The following is a 21,969-nucleotide window of genomic DNA, read 5'->3' as shown; positions in this document are numbered from 1 at the left end:
TCAAAATAATCTCGAGATGTTTTCTCTGAACATATGTACCCTGATTTATCAATGTCACTGCATTAAAATTAATATTTTAAAAAATGTAAAAAAAAAAAAAGAAAGAAAGAAATGGCTCAGGAGCATTTTGAAAAAATCTGTAAGCCAAGGAAATTTCGCCATGACATATCAATCCGCCACCACCCTACCGATACTATAAATTACCCCTGGGTGAAGGAAACTGCGCTATTTCCCTGGCCCCTGTCTTGCGGACCAGTGAGCCTCACCCGGGATGCGCTCTGAAGAAAGCTTTTGCTAGTCCACACTTGGTGGATATGTCCTTCTTTCTTCCTCGGCAGGAAATACCTTACAGTGGAAGCAAGTCTTTTTACTACTTTTTTATGTTCTAAATTTTGAACCTCATGAATATATTAACAATTCCAAAAATTAAAAGTAAAAAGCAAAGGTTATTTGAAAACATCTTGGGAACAGACTGAAAACTAAAGCAATCAAAACTGGCCCTGTCACTGAGGATCAGCTGACCCTCTTTAAAACACCCTTCACAACCATTCTAAGTCTTCTCCTGGGGTATCTTAGCTTACTGAAATGGGTACCAACAACTGCAGGTTCTTCCGTTTCAATGCGCTCTGCCTGAGGATGACAGAAACCAGTGCCAGTGTGGTAACATGCAAGTACATACTCCATTTTGGATAGAAATCAAAATGTCATTTCTAATTTTACTGTCTTACTCATTGCAGCTGTGTTCTTTAAACAGCCCTTTAAGACTTGGGGAAAAGTACCACAAAGGTCTAATAAATTTCTGTTCCTGAAAACCCAAGACACACCATGTATATTTGTGCATCCTGTGATACTAAATGCCACAGAATCCTTCCTGAAAGAAAACAGTTATATAGGCCAAGGACTAATCCAACCAGTTTACATAGAATCCTAAAAAAATAAAAATAAAAATAGGCAAAGGATATTGAACAGTAATACAAAGAAGTACACAATCAGCCAATAAACAGCTGGAATGATATTCAACCTCACTAATGAGTAAATAAATTTAAATTAAAAGAAGTACAATTTTCTATAGGATAAGAAATATTTTTAAAGATCCATAATATTAAATGCTGGGTGGGCATGGAGTGTAGGAAATGAGCTCTTAGATATCATCAGTGAAACTAAAGTTTCAAAAACACTTACTAGTATTGACTGAAATCTGATTGGTACATCCCTAACGAACCCATCCTACAGAAACAGCAACACTGATATCCTGATAAGGCACAAGGATGTCCACTCAGGATAGCACTGTTTATAAAGCAGCAAAAAACTAGAAACAACATAAATGTCTCCAAATAAGTAAATGTTAAATAAACTGTGGTTCTGCCCTATAACGATATGTACAGCCATTACAAAAAGAATAAGAGCTGTAAATATCCATCTAGAAAAAATGTCCAGTCCTGGCTGGCTAGCTCAGTGGTAGAGCATCAGCCCAGCATGTGGAAGTCCCAGGTTCAATTTTCGGTCAGGGCACACAGGAGAAGTGACCATCTCCTTCTCTATCACTCCCACTTCTCTCTCTCTCTTCAGCTCCTGCAGCCATAGCTCCAATGGTTCGAGCAAGTTGGCCACGGGTGCTGAGGACAGCTCCCTGGCCTCAGATGCTGTAATAGCTCAGTTGCCAAGCAACAAAGCAGCGGCAGAACATCGCCCTGTAGGGGGCTTGCCGAGAGAATCTAGTCGGGGTGCATGCGGGAGTCTGTCTTTGCCTTTCTGCTTCCCGCCTCTCTCTTAATCAAAAACAAAAAAACACCAAATGCTGTGTAGAGCCTGATAACCCAGCAACAGTGAAAGAATGAACATAATTGATCATTAAGAAGAGCAGATTGATAGAATCCATACGGCTCAGTTTCAGGTCCCAGGTATTTCCAGGAGTCACCGATGACACCAAGTATGTATTATACTCTTCACATCTTACTTGAAGAAATAAGATTAATGAATCTGTTCTCAATTTGAGAAAATAGGGGATGGCTGTTGAGCAAATAAGTTTGTAAAGTGTGTTTTTTTAGGTTTCCTCATTTATATTTTGCATTGGCCTGGGCAGCACCATGTGTATGTAATCTGTGAAAGGCTGTGGTGCTGCCCTCAGGGTGGCAGATTGCAAATTGTGTACTACCTTCCTGCTTGGGAGGGGCCATTGTTGCTAATGCTGGAGAAGGGGTTTTTTCTGCAGCCTGGATTTTTGCAGAAAGAGAAGGAGTGCAGATGTGGAACTGGAACTGAGGGGCTTTGGGGGCTCTGCTGAGACTGGTGAGGGCTTTGATTCTAGACAAGGAGGAACTAGAGAAGATCTTCCAGGTTGTGGAACTGAAGAATGCATCATGGCTTTGGGAGCTCTGAATGAGAGAGAAGCAATCTTCCTTGCCTGTTTAATCTACTGGTATGAGAATTTAATAAATTGAATGGCCTACCACTTTTTGGCTCCACTGTTTGTTTACTGTCTGCCTGAATCCAATGAGAACTGGCATGGCTATGAGGGCAGCGGCCACTGGCCATATAGATGTCACAAATCTGAATTTATGTAATTTAAAAGATTGCTTTACAACATGGATGGACCTAGAGGGTAGTGTGCTAAATGAAATGTCAGAGAAAGACAAATCTCACTTACATATGGTATCTAAAAAACAAAATAATAATGACAAAAACCACAAACTCACAGAAAAAGAGATCACATTTATCGTTACCAGAGGAGGCACAGTGAGGGAAATGAATGAAAATGGTCAAAAGGGAAAAACCTTCAGTTATCAAAGTGAATTCTGGGGATATAGTGTGGTACATATATTCAAAAAATGCTAAGAGAATAGATCCTAAAGATTTTTATCACAAGTAAAAAAATATTTTTTCTTTTTTTTTGTATCTGTATAAGAGGGATATTAACTAAACTACAATAGCGATCATTTCATAATCTATGTCAATAGATTACATAACTGATACAGTGCATATGTCAATTATATCTCAATAAAAATGAAAGGAAACAGAATGCCATTAAAAAATAAAAAAAGATTGCTTTAAATTAACAATAAAAATAGATTCCATTAAGTAGCAACTAAATTGTTCATCCTTAACAGGAAAGAGTATGTAAAGATGACAATCAGTGCTATCTCTTGTTAAATGCAGAAAGTGGTCACATCTGAGGCTCAGGGAAGGATGAAATCAAGTGAATGAATAGACCCTTTATTAAGAATGTATGTTATAAAACAAAGGAAGGGTATCTCTTTATGGCTCTTTCCCTTGAGAAAATGAAATTCTGGTTCAAAGGACAAGAGGTGCCATGTAAAATCCAACAAGAGAACATCATACCCTACAGTACTTAATCAAGTATTATAATATGAGAATTCCAACTACAAAAGCCAAGGACATTCAGAGCAGGTCAGGACAATGGGGAGGAAGGACAGTCTGAAGGGTTGTTGTGTGGGGCGTGGTGCTGGGCTGGGTACACAAGACAAGCATCTGGTTATACAACAAAACTAGACACCATGATTGTAATACTACTGTACTGGCATTTCTTTTAGAAGTCTATTTTGAAGTTATCTTGTAGTTATAGTTTTAAGTTTATATTTGTAGTTAGTCTTATAAAAAGGAAAGACTTATAAGGCTAAGTACAAATATGAAAACAAATTTGATGAAATCCTGACCAGATGGTTCATAGAAAAGACAGAACTAGGAAACAGGAGTCAGCTCCGACTATCTTTTTAAAAACACTATTAAAGATGGATGATGTGGTTAGTGTTTCATAAATTTTACTTTTATCACAAATTTAAAGCAATCTTTTAAATGACATAAATTCAGATTTGTGACATGTCTTACTCTCTCAAATTGAGAACAGTTAACCCTAAATAAAGACTTTATGTGCTAAACAACATATTTGTTTACCTGCTTTTATGTTTCTTATAGTCCCTATTTTTTCTTTCCTGAAAGTCAGAGGGCTTGGGATTTCATGTCACCTTTGACTTTGTATTTTCTCTTCAGGCAGCAAAGGAAACTATACAACTTGAAAACAGGTGGTGATGTTTATAGGGGACAAGGGTGTGAGGAGTCCTCCCCACACATCCTGCTTATTAGGAATAAGTTCTAGGAATCTAAAAACCAACAATCCATTTTTGTCACTGCAGAGAACTGGGCCCTGACCAGCATACAAAAGGTTTGGATGACCACTAAAACTCCGCTTGCAAGTACCTGAGTGCTGCTTATCACTGTCTCAATTATTCTGGCAATTTGTGTTCAGAAGTGACCATGGCCCAGAGCCCCTCACGAGGAAGAGCTCTGGAGACCAAACTCTTCAATGCCGACCCTGCTTTCTACCACTGCTCTTTCTCCCTCTCTACCAGGGCGTCAGGGTGGGTCAATGTGGCTTCCTCTCTGCCCCATTTTTTAAAAATTTTATTTATTGATTTTACAGAGGAGTGAAGGGAGCGAGAAGTATCAACTTATGGTTGCTTCACTTTAGTTGTTCACTGCTTGCTTGTTGTTTGTGGTATGTACCCTGACAGGGAAAGCCCAGGGTATCAAACCGGCAACCTCAGTGTTCCAAATCAACACTCTAGCCCCTCTGCCACAACAGGTCAGGCTCCTCCTGATTTTTATATACTGTTTCAAGCAAGAAAATTTCTAGCAAGGCACTCAAAAATGTTCTTTACTGAGCAAGTAGCAAGACCTGAGAATTTACCTAAATATCCAAATATTAGAAATATGGTTTAGCATTATTACTGATATAATAGATTATAAAGTTACTTAAAAATGATTGATTATGTGGCAACATGGAAAAATATTAAAAATAACATCAAAGGAAAACAGAGCATGAACTCGCCTGCATCCCAGTCAGAGACATATAAAATGTGTACTATGGGTTGAACTATAAGTAATTCAAAAGTATATAAAGTATGTTTTGTTAGGAAAAACAGCGGTTAGGCTTCCTCACTTGCACTTTGCATGATTAGTGTGTGAGCACAAGGCAGAGCCACAAGTGTATAATCTATGTAAGGCTACAGGTGCTTGGACTCGGGGCAGTGTTGTGCGGATGATCATTTGCCCACTACTGCGAGGGGCCATTTTGCTGTCTGTTCACTTGCCACTGTGAGAAGCAGTTTTCTCCTGCCTGTTTGCTCCTCCACAGTTGGGAAACTGTATTAAACAGGAATGGCCTGATGCTTTCTGGCTCCACAGTTTCTCTACTGTCTGCCCAAATCCAGTGTGGACCTGCCTGGCCTCAACCAATCCTGCCAACCATAGTGGGCAGGATTCAGAGCATATTGGTATGGAGCCACCAACAACCTTGAGGGGTGGGGTAGAGGAGTGGTCGTTGTTCTCCAGCATATGGTTCCCCAGAGCTGTCCTTTTGGGGGCCATGGGCTGGGTGTTTTTTACAACCCTGCAAGAAGAAACCAAGAGCTCTGTGTGAGAGGCTGCCTAAGGTCAAAAGCTCCAGGATGAGCTGTAGACTGAATGCCAACAACGGCATGAGCTCAAATGGTCACTGGAGAAAGAGTTACAGATTCAAGAACTGCAGATCAGGCTGCAGGCTGAGAACCAATAATGGCATGAACTGGAATGAGCACTGGAGAAGGAAGCTGACCGTTCTCGAGAGCTACAGTATGAGATGCAGGCTGTGCACCAATAACATCTGGAATGGTCACTTGAGAGGGAATTGCAGGTTTGAGAGCTGCAGTTTGCCCCAGAAGCAGAATACTGGCACCGACAGTTGTTAGAGAAACAACTGTGGGTTCAAGCTCAAATTTCAGCTTCAGGCCAAGAGCCGGCAGCCACAGGAGCTGAAGCTATCACTGAAGATGGAGCTACTATGTGCTGGTGGTGTGGCTCTGAGTAGGTGGTAGCAGGCACTTCAACTCCCTCCTCTGAGGAGGCAGTGGTTTAGGCTGAAACTGCCTTCTGCAGACTCAGAGCCCAGCCAGTGGTCACCTAAAAGGTAAAAAGCCAGCAGCCAAGAGTGCCTCAGGGACAGGCACAACCCCCTTCCCAGAGAGTGAAGCACTCTGTGGTCTGGCCCTACACCCAGGCAGAGCTGATAAGAGTTAGGGGCAAAATTTAGGCAGAAACTCACCAAGCCCCTAGCAGCCTGGTTGCTGCAGTTATGGGATATAGAGGTGGATGGCATCATGCTCTCTGGAACAGAGATGGAGAAATTAGCCACCATTACCACGCACTCCTCCTTGAGGCAGTGTCTTTAGAACTGCCATGGCAACCCAGGAAATGGGTGATGGCCACCATTCGTACAGTCTGGCAGAATGCTAGAGACTTGCCGGGGACAGAGATTCAGTGGCAGTTGTATACGTTGTCCCTCGCCATATTACAGTTTACTTTTCGCGGTCTCAGTGTATCGCAGAGTTTTAAATTGTATGTATCTAATTTTTTTTTTTTTTTTTTTTTTACAGGAACAGAGAGAGAGAGAGTGTCAGAGGTCAGAGAAAGGGATAGACAGACGGGAACAGAGAGAGATGAGAAGCATCAATCATCAGGTTTTTTTTCGTTGCAAGACCTTAGTTGTTCATTGATTGCTTTCTCATATGTGCCTTGACCACGGCCTTCAGCAGACTGAGTAACCTCTTGCTCGAGCCAGCGACCTTGGGCCCAAGCTGGTGAGCTCTGCTCAAACCAGATGAGCCCGCGCTCAAGCTGGCAACCTCGGGGTCTCGAACCTGGGTCCTCTGTATCCCAGTCCAATCAGGCATCCCCAAACTAGGGCCCCCGGGCCGCATGAGGCCCCCTGAGGCCATTTATACAGCCACCTCGCCACACTTCCGGAAGGGGCACCTCTTTCATTGGTGGTCAGTGAGAGGAGCACTGTATGTGGTGGCCCTCCAACCGTCTGAGGGACAGTGAACTGGCCCTCTGTGTAAAGTTTGGGGACCCCTGCATCCACTGTGCCACCGCCTAGTCAGGCTATATATCTAATTTTGTATCACGGATTTTTCGCTATATTGCAAGATTTTGCGATATATAGGTATTTTTATATATTTATTTTAATTATTTTTGAGGCAAAATAAGTGTGGGAAAGGTTTATAAGAGTGTGGGGAGGGTTTATGAAGCCTTAAATATATATAAATAATAAAAGAGGGTCGCTACTTCACGGATTTTTGCCTATTGCGGGAGGTTCTGGAACCTAACCCCCACTATAGACAAGGGACCACTGTAGTGAACAGCAGCACATCCTCCGGGAACAGAGTATGAGAAATGCTGCTTTCAACCTGAGGCCCCATGAACCAGATGAGTGTTTATGGCAGAGATGCGGGACCTTGTTCTCTGTAGCACTCCTTTTGGGTCCCTAGTGGCTATCTTGGGCCCCTATGTGGGCCAGCCCATCAACATGGTTACACAGATGGTAGCAGATTTTGGGGGTGGGGGTGGGGATGAAGGCAACATGAAATCATAAGGTTATGTGAGCTGCTGCCCTCCCCTCCACTCCCAACTAACAAGAGTTACCTGAACACAGATGTGGGTAGATTTGACTGCAGCTGGGGCAGATAGGGAGAAACTGGATGACAGGTCTAACAGAGGCCTGTTAGAGCTTTGGCAGCAGCTTGAGCCAGAACAGAGGTTCCAGCTGCTGAAAAAGAGAAGAAGCGGGTGGTCCTGGCAGCTGCCAAGAAAATGGCTGGTGTTCAGGTTGCATGATTGCAGGATTACTTGTTGGACATAGCTGAGGAAGAGGAGGATCCCCAAGACCCGTTGTCCCAGCTTGAATAGGGGGAAGGCCAAGGGACCCATCTTAACAGGGATGGGTGGGGGCCAGAGGCCCCATGTGAAATTGGCAATCCACTGTTCCCCTTCTAATGTGCAGCACGTGTTGGCCTTAAAAGATAATGCATGTTTTTTGCAGCAATAGCAGCTAGAACTGTCAAGGTAGCACAGACCTTGAATGTGTTTGACTCCACCAGGCCCTGTGAGTTTGCTGAGCGGTTTGGATGGGGTTGGTGGCAAAGGACAAAGCACTTATGGAAAGGTGCTGAGAGCTGTTATCAAAGGGCTATATTGGCCCTGGCCGGTTGGCTCAGCGGTAGAGCGTCGGCCTGGCATGCGGGGGACCTGGGTTCGATTCCCGGCCAGGGCACATAGGAGAAGCGCCCATTTGCTTCTCCACCCCCACCCCCTCCTTCCTCTCTGTCTCTCTCTTCCCCTCCTGCAGCCAAGGCTCCATTGGAGCAAAGATGGCCCGGGCGCTGGGGATGGCTCCTTGGCCTCTGCCCCAGGCGCTAGAGTGGCTCTGGTCACAGCAGAGCGACGCCCCGGAGGGGCAGAGCATCGCCCCCTGGTGGGCAGAGCATCGCCCCTGGTGGGCGTGCCGGGTGGATCCCGGTCGGGCGCATGCGGGAGTCTGTCTGACTGTCTCTCCCTGTTTCCAGCTTCAGAAAAAAAATACAAAAAAAAAAAAAAAAAGGGCTATATGGTTAGTTGCCTGTAATGGACCTTCACCTTGGGTGATATGCAGAGATAGCTGTGCTATTGTAGACTAATCATTGAGCGGTTTAATGGACTCTTGGACTGCAACACGAGGGGGCCACTGGCTCCCTTGCTGGATGAACACACCGCCTGTGGAAAGTGTGAGAGACTCTGACGGGGGGCATGGCACCTGTGGCGGAACCTTCTGCACCAGGCAGCTGCTCCCATCCAGTTGCAGAGATGCACGAAGGACGCTTTCTTCCATGGACATGGCCCTGGACTGTACAGGCCCCTGACCTACAATGGCCCCCCACCTTTTGGCACCGTGAGGTAGGGGGTTAGAGTTAGGCCTCCAGTTAACTCTCTGGGCAGAGTGCTCAGGGAGACATTGTGAAGGCACCTTTGTAATTATTGTCATCTTTGGTACAGCTTGTGCTATTGCTATAGTCTCTGTTTATCTAATGTACCTCACTCTTTGCACAGGGACCATCATGGAAGATACCTGTTATGTAGAGTGTGAGGCAAGCAATCTTAAAGGGTTGGAATGTAGGGGAAACAGCTGTGTTAGGCTTGCTCACTTGCACTTTGCATGATTAGTGCATGAGCACGTAGCAGAGCCACATGTTTATAATCTATGTAAGGCTAGTGGTGCTTGGACTCAGGGCAATTTTGCGCAGATTGCTTGCCCACCACTGCGAGGGGCCGTTTTGCTGTTCGTTCACCTGCTGCCACGAGAAGCATTTTTCCACTGCCTGTTTGCTCATCCGTCATTGGGAGACTAATGAACAGGAATGGCCCAGTGCTTTCCAGCTCCAGTTTCTCTACCATCTGCCCAAATCCAATGTGCACCAGCCTGGCCATGGTCACCAGCATTACAAGTTTCAGTAGGGTTACGGCTCTGTTTCAGAGGAACTGGGAATTCAGTGCAGAACAGCAGCTCCCGTGTGAGGCCTTTGAGCAGGAAGGAGAGGCAGAGCTGGCAGGGGGGCAGCTCCAGCCACAAACATGTGGCACATCCCTCTGGCTTTAGCATGTCACCCTGGGCAGGCTGACAACACTGGCTTGGGCCTGGCTCAGGACCTGCCACTCCCTCACCTTCCCAGACTTTCCTACCTTGAACAAGTCATAGATTTCCTCAAGGTCTTCAAGGAGAAATGAGACTTCTGGGGTGACAATGCGGAGCTTGAGAAAAGAACAAATAGCAATGGAGTGAGTTCTCTGCCTGCTCCTGGAGGATCAGAGACAGGAGGGGCTCCTCCTGCTAGTGTGGGACACCAGGTGCCTAGCACCCACTTCCATCTCTGTGGGAGCAGTGTCTGCTCCTTTCTGACACAAAGATCACATTATTAGAACTTTCTCAGGTGTTTATCCTCAGTCCTTCTCAGTCACACACCAAGGCCTCCAGACAAATGTATAAGTTCTGGTTGAACTTAAATACTATCAAAAACATTAGGTGTCAAGAAATTCCTCTGGAATAACAACTAACACTGCAGCCACATGTGCTGGTTTTTCCTACACTCCACCTCCTTTAATCCCATGCCATGGGTGTTATCATTTTCATTTTACAGCTAGGAACCTGAGGCTCACAGTGGTTAATTTACTCATAATCTGTCTGACTCTAAAACTCATGCTATTGCTACACCATGTCACTTCCATTAAGTATTTTGTTTTGTTGCATTTTGTTTTTGTTTTTTTAGAGAGACAGGAAGGGAGAGAGATGAGAAGCATCAATTCTTCATTGCATCACCTTGGTTGTTCATTGATTGTTTTCTCATACCTGCCTTTACCATGGGGCTCCAGCTGAGCCACTGACCCCTTGCTCAAGCCAACGACCTTGGGCTTCAAGTCAGCGACCTTTGGGTTCAAGCCAGCAACCATGGGGTCATGTCTGTGATCCCATGCTGAAAACTGGTGACCCTGTGCTCAAGCTGGTGAGCTTGCGCTCAAGTCGAATAAGCCCACGCTAAAACCAGCGACCTTGGGGTTTCGAACCTGGGTCCTCAGTGTCCCAGGTTGATAGTCTATCCATTGCACCACTGCCTGGTGAGGCATCTGTTAAGTTTGTAATTCAATGAAAAAATAAAAAGCTGGCTTTCTTATGTTAGAGGGGGCATACCCAGGTCAACACCTGCCTGTTGGAGCTGCCACACTACAGAGATCTCTACTCACCACGTTCTGCTTTGTGGTGTCCTCGTGGCCTTGGAGAACCCTGACCCTGTGCCGACAGCGCATGTGTTCAATCTGCTCCACAGACTGGGCTCCAAATTTCTGTAGGAAAACAAGGGCTCACACACTCACAGAATTCCTTTTGTATATCAAGGGCATCAGCAGCAGCCCAGAAACCTCCCTAATGCCCATGTGCCCTACAAGTTTTCCCAGGGCAGGTGGGATGGGGCAGGCCCAGTCACCATGTGCCCTACAAGCTTTTCCAGGGCAGGGGGGATGGGACAGGCCCAGTCACCTCATAGGAGTCCCGGATCAGGTCAGCAATATCAGTCACAGGGTAGGTGCCCCGGTCGTCAGAGGAGCAGGCATGGTGGTTGCCAACTGGGGGTCCAGGGCTGTCCTCATTCTTAATGTGATCCAGAAACCTGAACACACGACCCAGCATTAAAGCACCTGGTTGACCCCTCCTGGTCACAGGGGCTATCTGATGCGTCACAGCACTTTCATACACAGCTCATTTGCCTCCAAACATTGGGAGGAGGACAAGGCAGCAATTGCTGTGCTTGTTTTAGAGAAAAGTAAAGACATCTGTAAAACCAGACTTGTCACCCTGGGCTCCACAGTTACGCTTCCAAGACTCTGTGACTGTCCAGTGAAGTAAATATAAAATTCTGTGTGTATGTGAAGATCTAAGCTTCCACAATATTCTGAAAGGGAATCTTTGTCAGCTAACTTGCCCTCAGCTCCAAGGAACCCTCAGCCTGCGGGGACTTGGCAGCCCTACACGTAAACTGTCTGAGACTCAGTGGGCTGTGCAAGGCCAACACTTACCAGTGCCCGCCTGCCCCCATTCAAAGCCACTGGGACTCTATTTAGACTTAAGACATGTAAGTCTCCTCAGAGAAGAGCACTGACATCCCTTTCTCTTCCTAAACTCCCTCATTTGGTAGAAAGGAATGAGGAAAGGTGGCACTCTTCACCACCCCTGGATGACAATGCCACCTGATGGATGGGTTCTGGGGTGACCACAGGGTAACAGCTGGCAGAGTGGAAGGAAAACTTCCATAGCAACCGCCCTCCTGGGTTCCTGCACTTCACCTTACAGAGTTCCAGCTGTTGCCCACTCCACCCACAGTCAGCCACCAAAGACAGCCACCAGAGCCTACCTGCTGAGGACCATCAGGGCCTGGCCATCATCCTCGCTGCTGCGCAAGTCCTCAGCATTGGTGTCCAGCACAGCCAGCCCCAGCTGAAAGATGGTTTTGATCCCATCATAGAAGAAGCAATCGACAATGTTCACCGCACTCTCCAGAGGCATGATGCTGAGAAAGAGAGTCAGGAACCACGAGAGAGAGATGGATGCCAGGGCTGAGGGGTCCTTCAGGTGCTCCGCCAGCTCAGGGAGGTGCTCCTTAATGAGCTCCTCAAACACAGACTGGTCCACTTGGGCCCCTGGAGAAGGAAGGCCACTTGGTTGGGAGAGACTCACACTTTCTAACATTAGCCTGAGGCACACAGAACAGTGACACAGAATCCGAGTGCAGAAAGGGACTCACACTTAGCTGGCAGATAAAATCACGTTCAGTCAAGTGGACATCTGTGTGGCTGTCTGCATATTTCATACCATACAGAAAAATATATTTGAAATGGGTCACAAACCTAAATATAAAAAAGCTAATACTGTGCCAAAAAAATTTCAAAAAGTAAAAAACAGGAAAGAGGCAACATTTCTTAAGATGCAAAAAGCACTAATCACAGAAAAAATTACAAATTGGATTTCCTCAACATTAAAGATATGTACTTCAAAAGAGAGCATTAGTAAAATGAAAATTGCAAGCTTCACCCTCAGAGAAAATACTTGCAGTAAATGTACCTGACAAAGGTCTTGTATTCAAAATAAAGAACTCCTGCAATGTAGTAATAAGAAGTGAGCAACCAAACATTTTTTAAATAGGCAAAATATTTGAACAGGCTCTTCAAAAGAGATGATAAACAAATGGCCAATAAGAACAAAAATGGATGTTCAACATTATTAATCATCAGAAAAATGCAAATTAAAACACCATGATACACCACTTCTTACCTATCAGAACTGCCAAAATTAAAAAGACGATTCCAAGCATTAACAAGGACGTAGAGCACCCAAAACTCCCATATCTTCTGGCACAAGGTATGTGACTACATTACATATGCTTTGGAAAAACAGTTTCTTTTTTTATTATTATTATTAAATTACTGATTGATTGACTGATTGATTTTAGAGAGAGAAGGGGGAACAACAATTTGTTGTTCCACTTATTTATACATCAATGGTGGATTTTTATATGAGTTCTGACTGCGGATCAGACTGCAACTTTGGTATATGGGGACAACACTCTAACCAACTGAGTTTACCCAGCCAGGGCTAAGATGACAGTTTCTTAAACGTTAAACATACAACTAAGCTATCATCCAGCAATTCTACTCCTAGGTAAATACTCAAGAAAACTGAAAATATAAGAAAGTTATATATGAATGTTCATTACAGTTTTACTTAGAATAAAAAACTGGAAACAGCTCAAATATCTACTAATCGGGGACAACATGAACAAACTAATGCAAGAACATGCAATGAAATACTACTCAGCAAGTGACGTCACGGAAATGGCGCCGTGAGCAGCGCATCCGACAGATCTCCCCAAAATCACAACAAATTTATCAACTAGAAACAGAAAAATTTATCCTCGGAGCATTCCGGAGTTCCACACAAACTGAAAGCGAAAGGACTGTTATCACTTGAATCTGAGAAACGAGGGTGTAGAGGAAGCTACTGCAGGGACGTTCATTCAAGCTGCAGAGGGAGTGCGCCTGTGGTGAGTCAGCCCACACTCGGGAGCGGCGAGCAGCCGCTGGTGCGCGCCAGGTCCGGTTTCAGAGCGAGTACCGCCCACACTCGGGAGCCGCGGAGGGAGTGCGCCTGCGGTGAGTCGGCCCACACTCGGGAGCGGCGAGCAGCCGCCTGCGTGCGCCCAGTCCAGTTGCAGAGCGAGCACCGCCCACACTCGGGAGTGGCGAGCAGCCAAGCAGCCGCCGGCGCGCGCCCGGTCCGGTTGCAGAGCGAGCACCGCTAACGTTCCCAGCGGCCCGCGCACTGCGAGTGAGAGTCCCCAGCCACCGGTGCCCGGAGCACCCCATTCGCGTGCGTGCCCTGGGCATTCCACGCGCCCAGAGTGCCCTACTGGCCCGCACACCCAGGGTGCCCCATTATCCTGCGCCCGGTGCGCCCCAGCCGCCAGCAGCGGGGCGAGCGGGAGAGGTGCCAGGGAGGTCTTCCCTACTTCAGAGATTCTCTCCGTGGGCGGGGCACCTCACCCAGCCATTCAAGCTAACAATCAAGCGTTGGGGGAGGGGCGCTCAGGCAGCCTGAAATACCTTCGGGAGCACGGCTGCGGACCCAATCACTGAAATTAGCTTAACCCATGAAATCTGCGCACCCACGGGTTCTAATTGATAAGATCTCTCTCAGTTCAGCGACCCAAGACAAGAGGCGTGATATTTTTTAGTGCCTCTCGCTAAAGGGGCGGGGGCAACTTCTGATTGATAGAGCCTCCATATTCAGGGATAAACGCTAACAAGAGGGACTTGGCAGATAATAAGATCTATACTACACTAGTCGCAAGCAGAGACTAGTGCCTCTTCTTCCCAGCCAAAACAGGCTACAAAGTGTGGAAAGCCTGGGTTGAGTGGTCCAACTGAATGCTAGGCGCTAAACAGTCACCTTGACAACAATTGACTCCCACCCCTGCCGGATTACACTGGAGGCTCTGACTGCCAGAGCCTTTCCCAAAGCCTTGCGCTGAGTGGGGATAGAGTGGGGATTTCCCAGATCTTTGAGCCTCTTACTCCCCAGGCAGAAGCAGTTGCAGCCTTATAGCTGGATCACCAGGCTGCTAATTCAGGAAGGGGGGACTAGGAGAGAGACTCCAGGAAAGCAAACTCTTTCATCGTTGGACCCTGCAAACGCCAACAAGCCTTGACTACCAGCAAGACTAAAGCCAATTATATGATATTGCCATAGAATCCCATCAACTGCAAATCCCTACTTAAGTGTGACACAGGGGCAGAGCCTGGGGTACAGAGTCACCGACCAGGAAGAGGGAGAGAAAAGAAAAAGGAAGAAGTTAACCTCTCAAAATCAAGAAAAATCCACAGACTTTACAACTTGTTCCACTAATTTTTTTGTTGTTGTTGTTTGTTTCTTCTATCTTATTGCCTTTATTATTATTATTTCTATTTCCTCCACCTCGGTCCTTCTATTCTCTGCCCATCTTATGCTTCCCTTTTCTTGAACTACACTACCCATGAGTGTTACATTTTATTTCTCTTCTTCATCCTCACCCTCCTTTAAGGTTATACTCCAAAACACTTAACTCTCACTCTCTCCTCTTTTGTTTTTTTTTTTTGTTTTGCTTTATTTTGTTTTTTCTCTTCCTTTTTTTTCTTCCTTCGTTTTTCTCTTTTTCCTATTTTTTCCTTTCTATTCGTTTTTTCTTTTCTTGTTTTACTTTCCTCCCATTTAATCCTCAATCACGAACAAATTAGTTAATTTGGGACTCAAGGGGTTTTTTTGGCTTTATTTTTCTTTTTTGCTTTTGTTTTTGTTTTTTTCTTGTTTGTTTGTTTATTTTTGTGGCATTTTGGGTACTTTTTACGTTGCTTTTTAACTCACTAGCATTCCTCCCAATGCAAGGTCTCCATTGTATTTAGTCTTCGCTCCACTTAATACAACAGATTTTTACTTATTTTTATTTTTTTTTCTTTATTATTCTTTTTTTTTCCTCCTTTTTTCTGGTTCCCTCTTATCCCTCTCATTATATCTCTTAGTCGACCATCACTTACAAGCAAATCATCTTATGCTTGTCTAAGATTTTCTTCCTTTTTTTTTTTTTTTTTTTTGCATTTAGTAGGTCCCTACTCCCTTTTTTTGCCCTTTGAACTCTTCACCCCAAATCAGGCCCTCCATTATAGGCAGTTTTTGTTCCATTTAGCATAATATAATTCACAGGTCATCATGATATTTCCCTGAGGAGGGGAGAGGAGGGAAAGAGAAGAAAGAAAAAAGGGGGAAATAATAAATTATTACTGTTTTTTTTTTGTGGGGTGTTTTACCTTTTTTTTTTTTTTTTTACTTTTTACTCTTTATTAATTCTAATTAGTGCTATCAACAAGACCACCCTCAGATGCCAATAAGAAAGAGGAAATTGAATATTATGGATACAAAAGAAAGAGAGGTAACACAAATAGATGTGGAAAAATCTATGGAGAAAAGACTTAACATATTGGAAGCCTTGGAGCTAAATGACAGAGAATTTAAAATAGAAATCTTAAAAATACTCAGAGATATACAAGAAAACACAGAAAGGCAATTTAGGGAGATCAGAAAACAACTCAATGAACACAAAGAATATATTACCAAGGAAATTGAAACTATAAAAACAAATCAAACAGAAATGAAAAACTCAATTCACGAGCTGAAAAACGAGGTAACAAGCTTAGCTAACAGAACAGCCCAGATTGAAGACAGGATTAGTGAAATAGAAGACAAACAACTTGAGGCACAACAGAGAGAAGAAGAAAGAAACTTAAAAATAATAAAAAACGAGAAAGCCCTACAGGAATTGTCTGACTCCATCAGAAAGAATAACATAAGAATAATAGGTATATCAGAGGGAGAAGAGAAAGAAAATGGAATGGAGAATATACTCAAACAAATAATAGACGAGAACTTCCCAAGCCTGTGGAAAGAACTAAAGCCTCAAATTCAAGAAGCAAACAGAACACCAAGTTTTCTTAACCCAAATAAACCCACTCCAAGGCACATCATAATAAAGATGACACAAACCAATGACAAAGAAAAAATTCTCAAGGCAGCCAGGGAAAAGAAGAATACAACATATAAAGGAAGGCCTATTAGATTATCATCAGATTTCTCAGCAGAAACTCTACAAGCTAGAAGAGAGTGGACCCCAATATTTAAAGCCCTGAAAGAGAGGAACTTTCAGCCAAGAATACTATACCCATCAAAGCTATCCTTCAAGTACGAAGGAGATATAAAAACATTCACAAATACAGAAAAGATGAGAGAATTTATCAGCAGAAAGCCCCCACTCCAGGAAATACTAAAGGGGGTTTTCCAACCAGATTCAAAGAACAAAAGAAAACAACACCACAAGTAACAGCTCCACCAAGAACACAATAAAACCAAACTTAAACTGTGACAACAAAGGAAAAAAAGGGGGGAGAGGATGGAGATTAACAGTAGCAAAGGACGATGAAGTGCAGAAATACTCATAAGATAGGGTACTACAATGAATATGGTAGGTACCCTTTTTATTACTTAATGGTAACCATCCTTGAAAAAACCACCACAAAAACACTTGACTTAAAAAAGGTAGCAACAGAGGAAAGAAGTATGGAACACAAACAAACAAAAACAAATAACAGAAAAACAATACACCGCTGACGGCTCTAGATCGGTCATCCAAACAGAGAATCAATAAAGATATAGTGGCCTTAAACGAAATACTAGAACACCTGGATATGATAGACATCTACAGGACACTTCATCCCAAAGCGACAGAGTATACATTTTTCTCTAGTGTACATGGAACATTCTCAAGAATTGACCATATGTTGGGCCACAAAGACAATATCAGCAAATTTAGAAAAATTGAAATCGTACCAAGCATATTTTCTGATCATAAAGCCATGAAACTAGAATTCAACTGCAAAAAAGAGGGGGAAAAACCCACAAAAATGTGGAAACTAAACAACATACTTCTAAAAAATGAATGGGTCAAAGAAGAAATAAGCGCAGAGATCAAAAGATATATACAGACAAATGAAAATGAAAATACGACATATCAGAATCTCTGGGATGCAGCAAAAGCAGTAATAAGAGGAAAGTTCATATCACTTCAGGTCTATATGAACAAACAAGAGAGAGCCGAAGTAAACTACTTAACTTCACACCTTAAGGAACTAGAAAAAGAAGAACAAAGACAACCCAAAACCAGCCGAAGAAAGGAGATAATAAAAATCAGAGCAGAAATAAATGAAATAGAGAACAGAAAAACTATAGAAAAAATCAATAAAACAAGGAGCTGGTTCTTTGAAAAGATCAACAAAATTGACAAACCCTTGGCAAGACTCACCAAGGAAAAAAGACACAGGACTCAAATAAATAAAATCCAAAATGAAAGAGGAGAGATCACCACAGACATCATAGATATACAAAGAATTATTGTAGAATACTATGAAAAATTATATGCCACCAAATACAACAATCTAGAAGAAATGGATAAATTCCTAGAACAATACAACCTTCCTAGACTGAGTCATGAAGAAGCAGAAAGCCTAAACAGAACAATCAGCAGGGAGGAAATAGAAAAAACTATTAAAAACCTCCCCAAAAATAAAAGTCCAGGCCCAGACGGTTATACTAGTGAATTCTATCAAACATTCAAAGAAGACTTGGTACCTATTCTACTCAAAGTCTTCCAAAAAATTGAAGAAGAAGCAATACTTCCAAACACATTTTATGAGGCCAACATAACCCTCATACCAAAACCTGGCAAGGATGGCACAAAGAAAGAAAACTACAGACCAATATCTCTAATGGATACAGATGCTAAAATACTAAACAAAATACTGGCAAACCGAATACAACAACATATTAAAAAAATAATACATCATGATCAAGTGGGATTCATCCCAGAATCTCAAGGATGGTTCAACATACGCAAAACGGTTAACGTAATACACCATATCAACGAAACAAAGAACAAAAACCACATGATCTTATCAATAGATGCAGAAAAGGCTTTTGATAAAATACAACACAATTTTATGTTTAAGACTCTCACCAAAATGGGTATAGAAGGAAAATATCTCAACATGATAAAGGCCATATATGATAAACCATCAGCCAACATCATATTAAACGGCATAAAACTGAGGACTTTCTACCTTAAATCAGGAACAAGACAGGGTTGTCCACTCTCTCCACTCTTATTTAACGTGGTGCTAGAAGTTCTGGCCAGAGCAATCAGACAAGACAAAGAAATAAAAGGCATCCATATCGGAAAAGAAGAAGTAAAGGTATCACTTTTTGCTGATGATATGATCCTATACATCGAAAACCCGAAGGACTCCACAAAAAGATTATTAGAAACAATAAACCAATACAGTAAGGTCGCAGGATACAAAATTAACATACAAAAGTCCATAGCCTTTCTATATGCCAACAATGAAATATTAGAAAACGAACTCAAAAAAATAATCCCCTTCACGATTGCAACAAAAAAAATAAAATACCTAGGAATAAACATAACAAAGAATGTAAAGGACCTTTATAATGAAAATTACAAAGCATTGTTAAGGGAAATCGAAAAAGATACAATGAGATGGAAAAATATTCCTTGTTCTTGGATAGGAATAATAAATATAATCAAAATGGCCATATTACCCAAAGCAATATACAAATTTAATGCAATTCCCATCAAAATTCCTATGAGATTTTTTAAAGAAATGGAACAAAAAATCATCAGATTTATATGGAACTATAAAAAACCCCGAATAGCCAAAACAATCCTAAGGAAAAAGAATGAAGCTGGGGGCATTACAATACCTGACTTTAAACTGTATTATAGGGCCACAATAATCAAAACAGCATGGTATTGGCAGAAAAATAGACACTCAGACCAATGGAACAGAATAGAAAGCCCAGAAATAAAACCACATATATATGGTCAAATAATCTTTGATAAAGGGGCCAACAACACACAATGGAGAAAAGAAAGCCTCTTCAACAAATGGTGTTGGGAAAACTGGAAAGCCACATGCAAAAGAATGAAACTCGACTACAGCCTGTCCCCGTGTACTAAAATTAATTCAAAATGGATCAAAGACCTAAATATAAGACCTGAAACAATAAAGTACATAGAAGAAGACACAGGTACTAAAATCATGGACCTGGGTTTTAAAGAACATTTTATGAACTTGACTCCAATGGCAAGAGAAGTAAAGGCAAAGATAAATGAATGGGACTACATCAGAATAAAAAGTTTTTGCTCAGCAAGAGAAACTGATATAAAAATAAACAGACAGCCAACTAAATGGGAAATGATATTTTCAAACAACAGCTCAGATAAGGGCCTAATATCCAAAATTTACAAAGAGCTCATAAAACTCAACAACAAACAAACAATCCAATAAAAAAATGGGAAGAGGACATGAATAGACACTTCTCCCAGGAAGAGATACAAATGGCCAACAGATATATGAAAAGATGCTCAGATTCATTAGTTATTAGAGAAATGCAAATCAAAACTACAATGAGATACCACCTCACCCCTGTTAGATTAGCTGTTATCAACAAGACGGGTAATAGCAAATGTTGGAGAGGCTGTGGAGAAAAAGAACCCTCATTCACTGTTGGTGGGACTGTAAAGTAGTACAACCATTATGGAGGAAAGTATGGTGGTTCCTCAAAAAACTGCAAATAGAACTACCTTATGACCCAGCAATCCCTCTACTGGGTATATACCCCAAAACCTCAGAAACATTGATACGTGAAGACACATGTAGCCCCATGTTCATTGCAGCACTGTTCTCAGTGGCCAAGACATGGAAACAACCAAAAAGCCCTTCAATAGAAGACTGGATAAAGAAGATGTGGCACATATACACTATGGAATACTACTCAGCCATAAGAAATGATGACATCAGATCATTTACAGCAAAATGGTGGGAACTTGATAACATTATACGGAGTGAAATAAGTAAATCAGAAAAAAAACAAGAACTATATGATTCCATACATTGGTGGAACATAAAAACGAGACTAAGAGACATGGACAAGAGTGTGGTGGTTACCAGGGGTGGGGGGAGGGAGGATATGGGAGGGAGGGAGGGAGAGAGTTAGGGGGAGGGGGAGGGGCACAGAGAACTAGATAGAGGGTGGCGGAGGACAATCTGACTTTGGGTGAGGGGTATGCAACATAATTTAATGACAAAATAACCTAGACATGTTTTCTTTGAATATATGTACCCTGATTTATTAATGTCATCCCATTACCATTAATAAAAATTTATTAAAAAAAAAAAAAAAGAAATACTACTCAGCAAGAAAAAGGGACAAAGTACTGGTACACCAACAACATCATGTTGTGCAAAGAAAGCCAGCTACAAAAGAGAACATTCCCTATTATTACATTTATACAAAGTTCAAGAACAGGACAAGTCAATCTGTGGTGATAGAAATCAGTGCCTTATATACAGAGAACACATAGATATAGACAACAGGGTAACAATTCCCAGAGGAAAAGGTGATAGAGGTGGGGGAGGGGGGATGGGGGTAAAATGGGAATGGAAGGAGACTTGGCATGGGGCATGGGGGTGGGTAGAGGGTGATATACTGAGTGGGACACTCAAAACCATATCAACACAATAAATTTAAAAAAAAAGAAAAAAGAAAGAAGTCAGTACTAAGTGTGGCCTGTGGCAAGGAAGGGGCAGAAGGGAACTTTGCAGGTTATATAGACGTTCCACATGTTCCCGCCTCTGTGGGGTGGGAGTCACATCAGTTATGCCAGAGGGTCTGCTAGCCACTGTTGAGCACAAACTGTCCCATAGCAACACTCATCAGCTGATAATGGTACATGCTTCCCATGACCTCCCGAGGCTCCTGAGGTTCTGATTATTCCTTGCTATGCTGTATGTTAAACTGCTTCCCACAATGTCCAGTGAAACAAGACGCAAGCCAGTTAACTGGTGAGGCACATGACAGGAGACTGGGAACAAAGTCACAGGCATACCTAAAGGCCACCAAAGGCAGGAAGCAGCCACCGCTTTCTCAGCCACCCTCCTTATTCCCAGGGTTCATCATATCCCATCAGTTGTCAGGACATCAGTCCTCAAGCCCTTCTTCCTGCCTCACTCCTACATCCAGGCCTTTGTCAAGTTGTCTCAAATTGGTTCTTTTCTGTTCCTGATACTACTGGCCTAATTTTGGCCCATCTCCAGCTCTCATTCTGTATTAAAAGGCTCCCTAAGGTGTTGCCAAAGCAACTGTCATGTCATCTTCTCCACTAGCTAGCTGATGGACCACAGAGACATTGCAAATCCAAATGTCAAGGACACAGAAGACAGAGGCACCAAGTCCTCAGTGCTGTGGAGTCACAGGTTTGCCCAGAGCCAACCAGCAACCATAAGTTTCTTACTATCACAACCTCTGCAAGTGGGAGTTCTCCAAATCTTCCCTTCAGATCAGGGCCTAACTGCGGGGGCTCCAGCATTATTCCACTTGCCTCCTCTCGTCTAATGTCTCCC

At 43.0% G+C, this 21,969-nt stretch overlaps 1 protein-coding gene across 4 annotated transcripts in view; it reads right to left on the bottom strand.

Moving 5' to 3' along the window:
• Nucleotides 1-21,969, bottom strand: part of TBC1D8 (TBC1 domain family member 8) — a 180,867-nt gene that overhangs the window by 15,575 nt on the left and 143,323 nt on the right. For 3 of the 4 annotated variants that reach the window (XM_066377211.1, XM_066377212.1, XM_066377213.1), the window contains exons 12-15: nt 11,766-12,051; nt 10,895-11,024; nt 10,603-10,701; nt 9,547-9,615 (exon numbers count right to left, since the gene is read on the bottom strand). In XM_066377211.1, the coding sequence (XP_066233308.1) occupies nt 9,547-9,615; nt 10,603-10,701; nt 10,895-11,024; nt 11,766-12,051 (584 nt within the window). Of the gene's footprint in view, nt 1-9,546; nt 9,616-10,602; nt 10,702-10,894; nt 11,025-11,765; nt 12,052-21,969 lie in introns of those variants that run through there. The other variant, XM_066377214.1, reaches the window with a different exon arrangement.

This window comes from Saccopteryx leptura, chromosome 3 (genome assembly GCF_036850995.1).
Source record: "Saccopteryx leptura isolate mSacLep1 chromosome 3, mSacLep1_pri_phased_curated, whole genome shotgun sequence".
In the NCBI taxonomy this organism is placed as follows: Eukaryota; Metazoa; Chordata; class Mammalia; order Chiroptera; family Emballonuridae; genus Saccopteryx; species Saccopteryx leptura.
The sequence above is the reverse complement of the archived record's forward strand: the minus strand, read 5'-3'. Positions and strand labels throughout refer to the sequence as shown.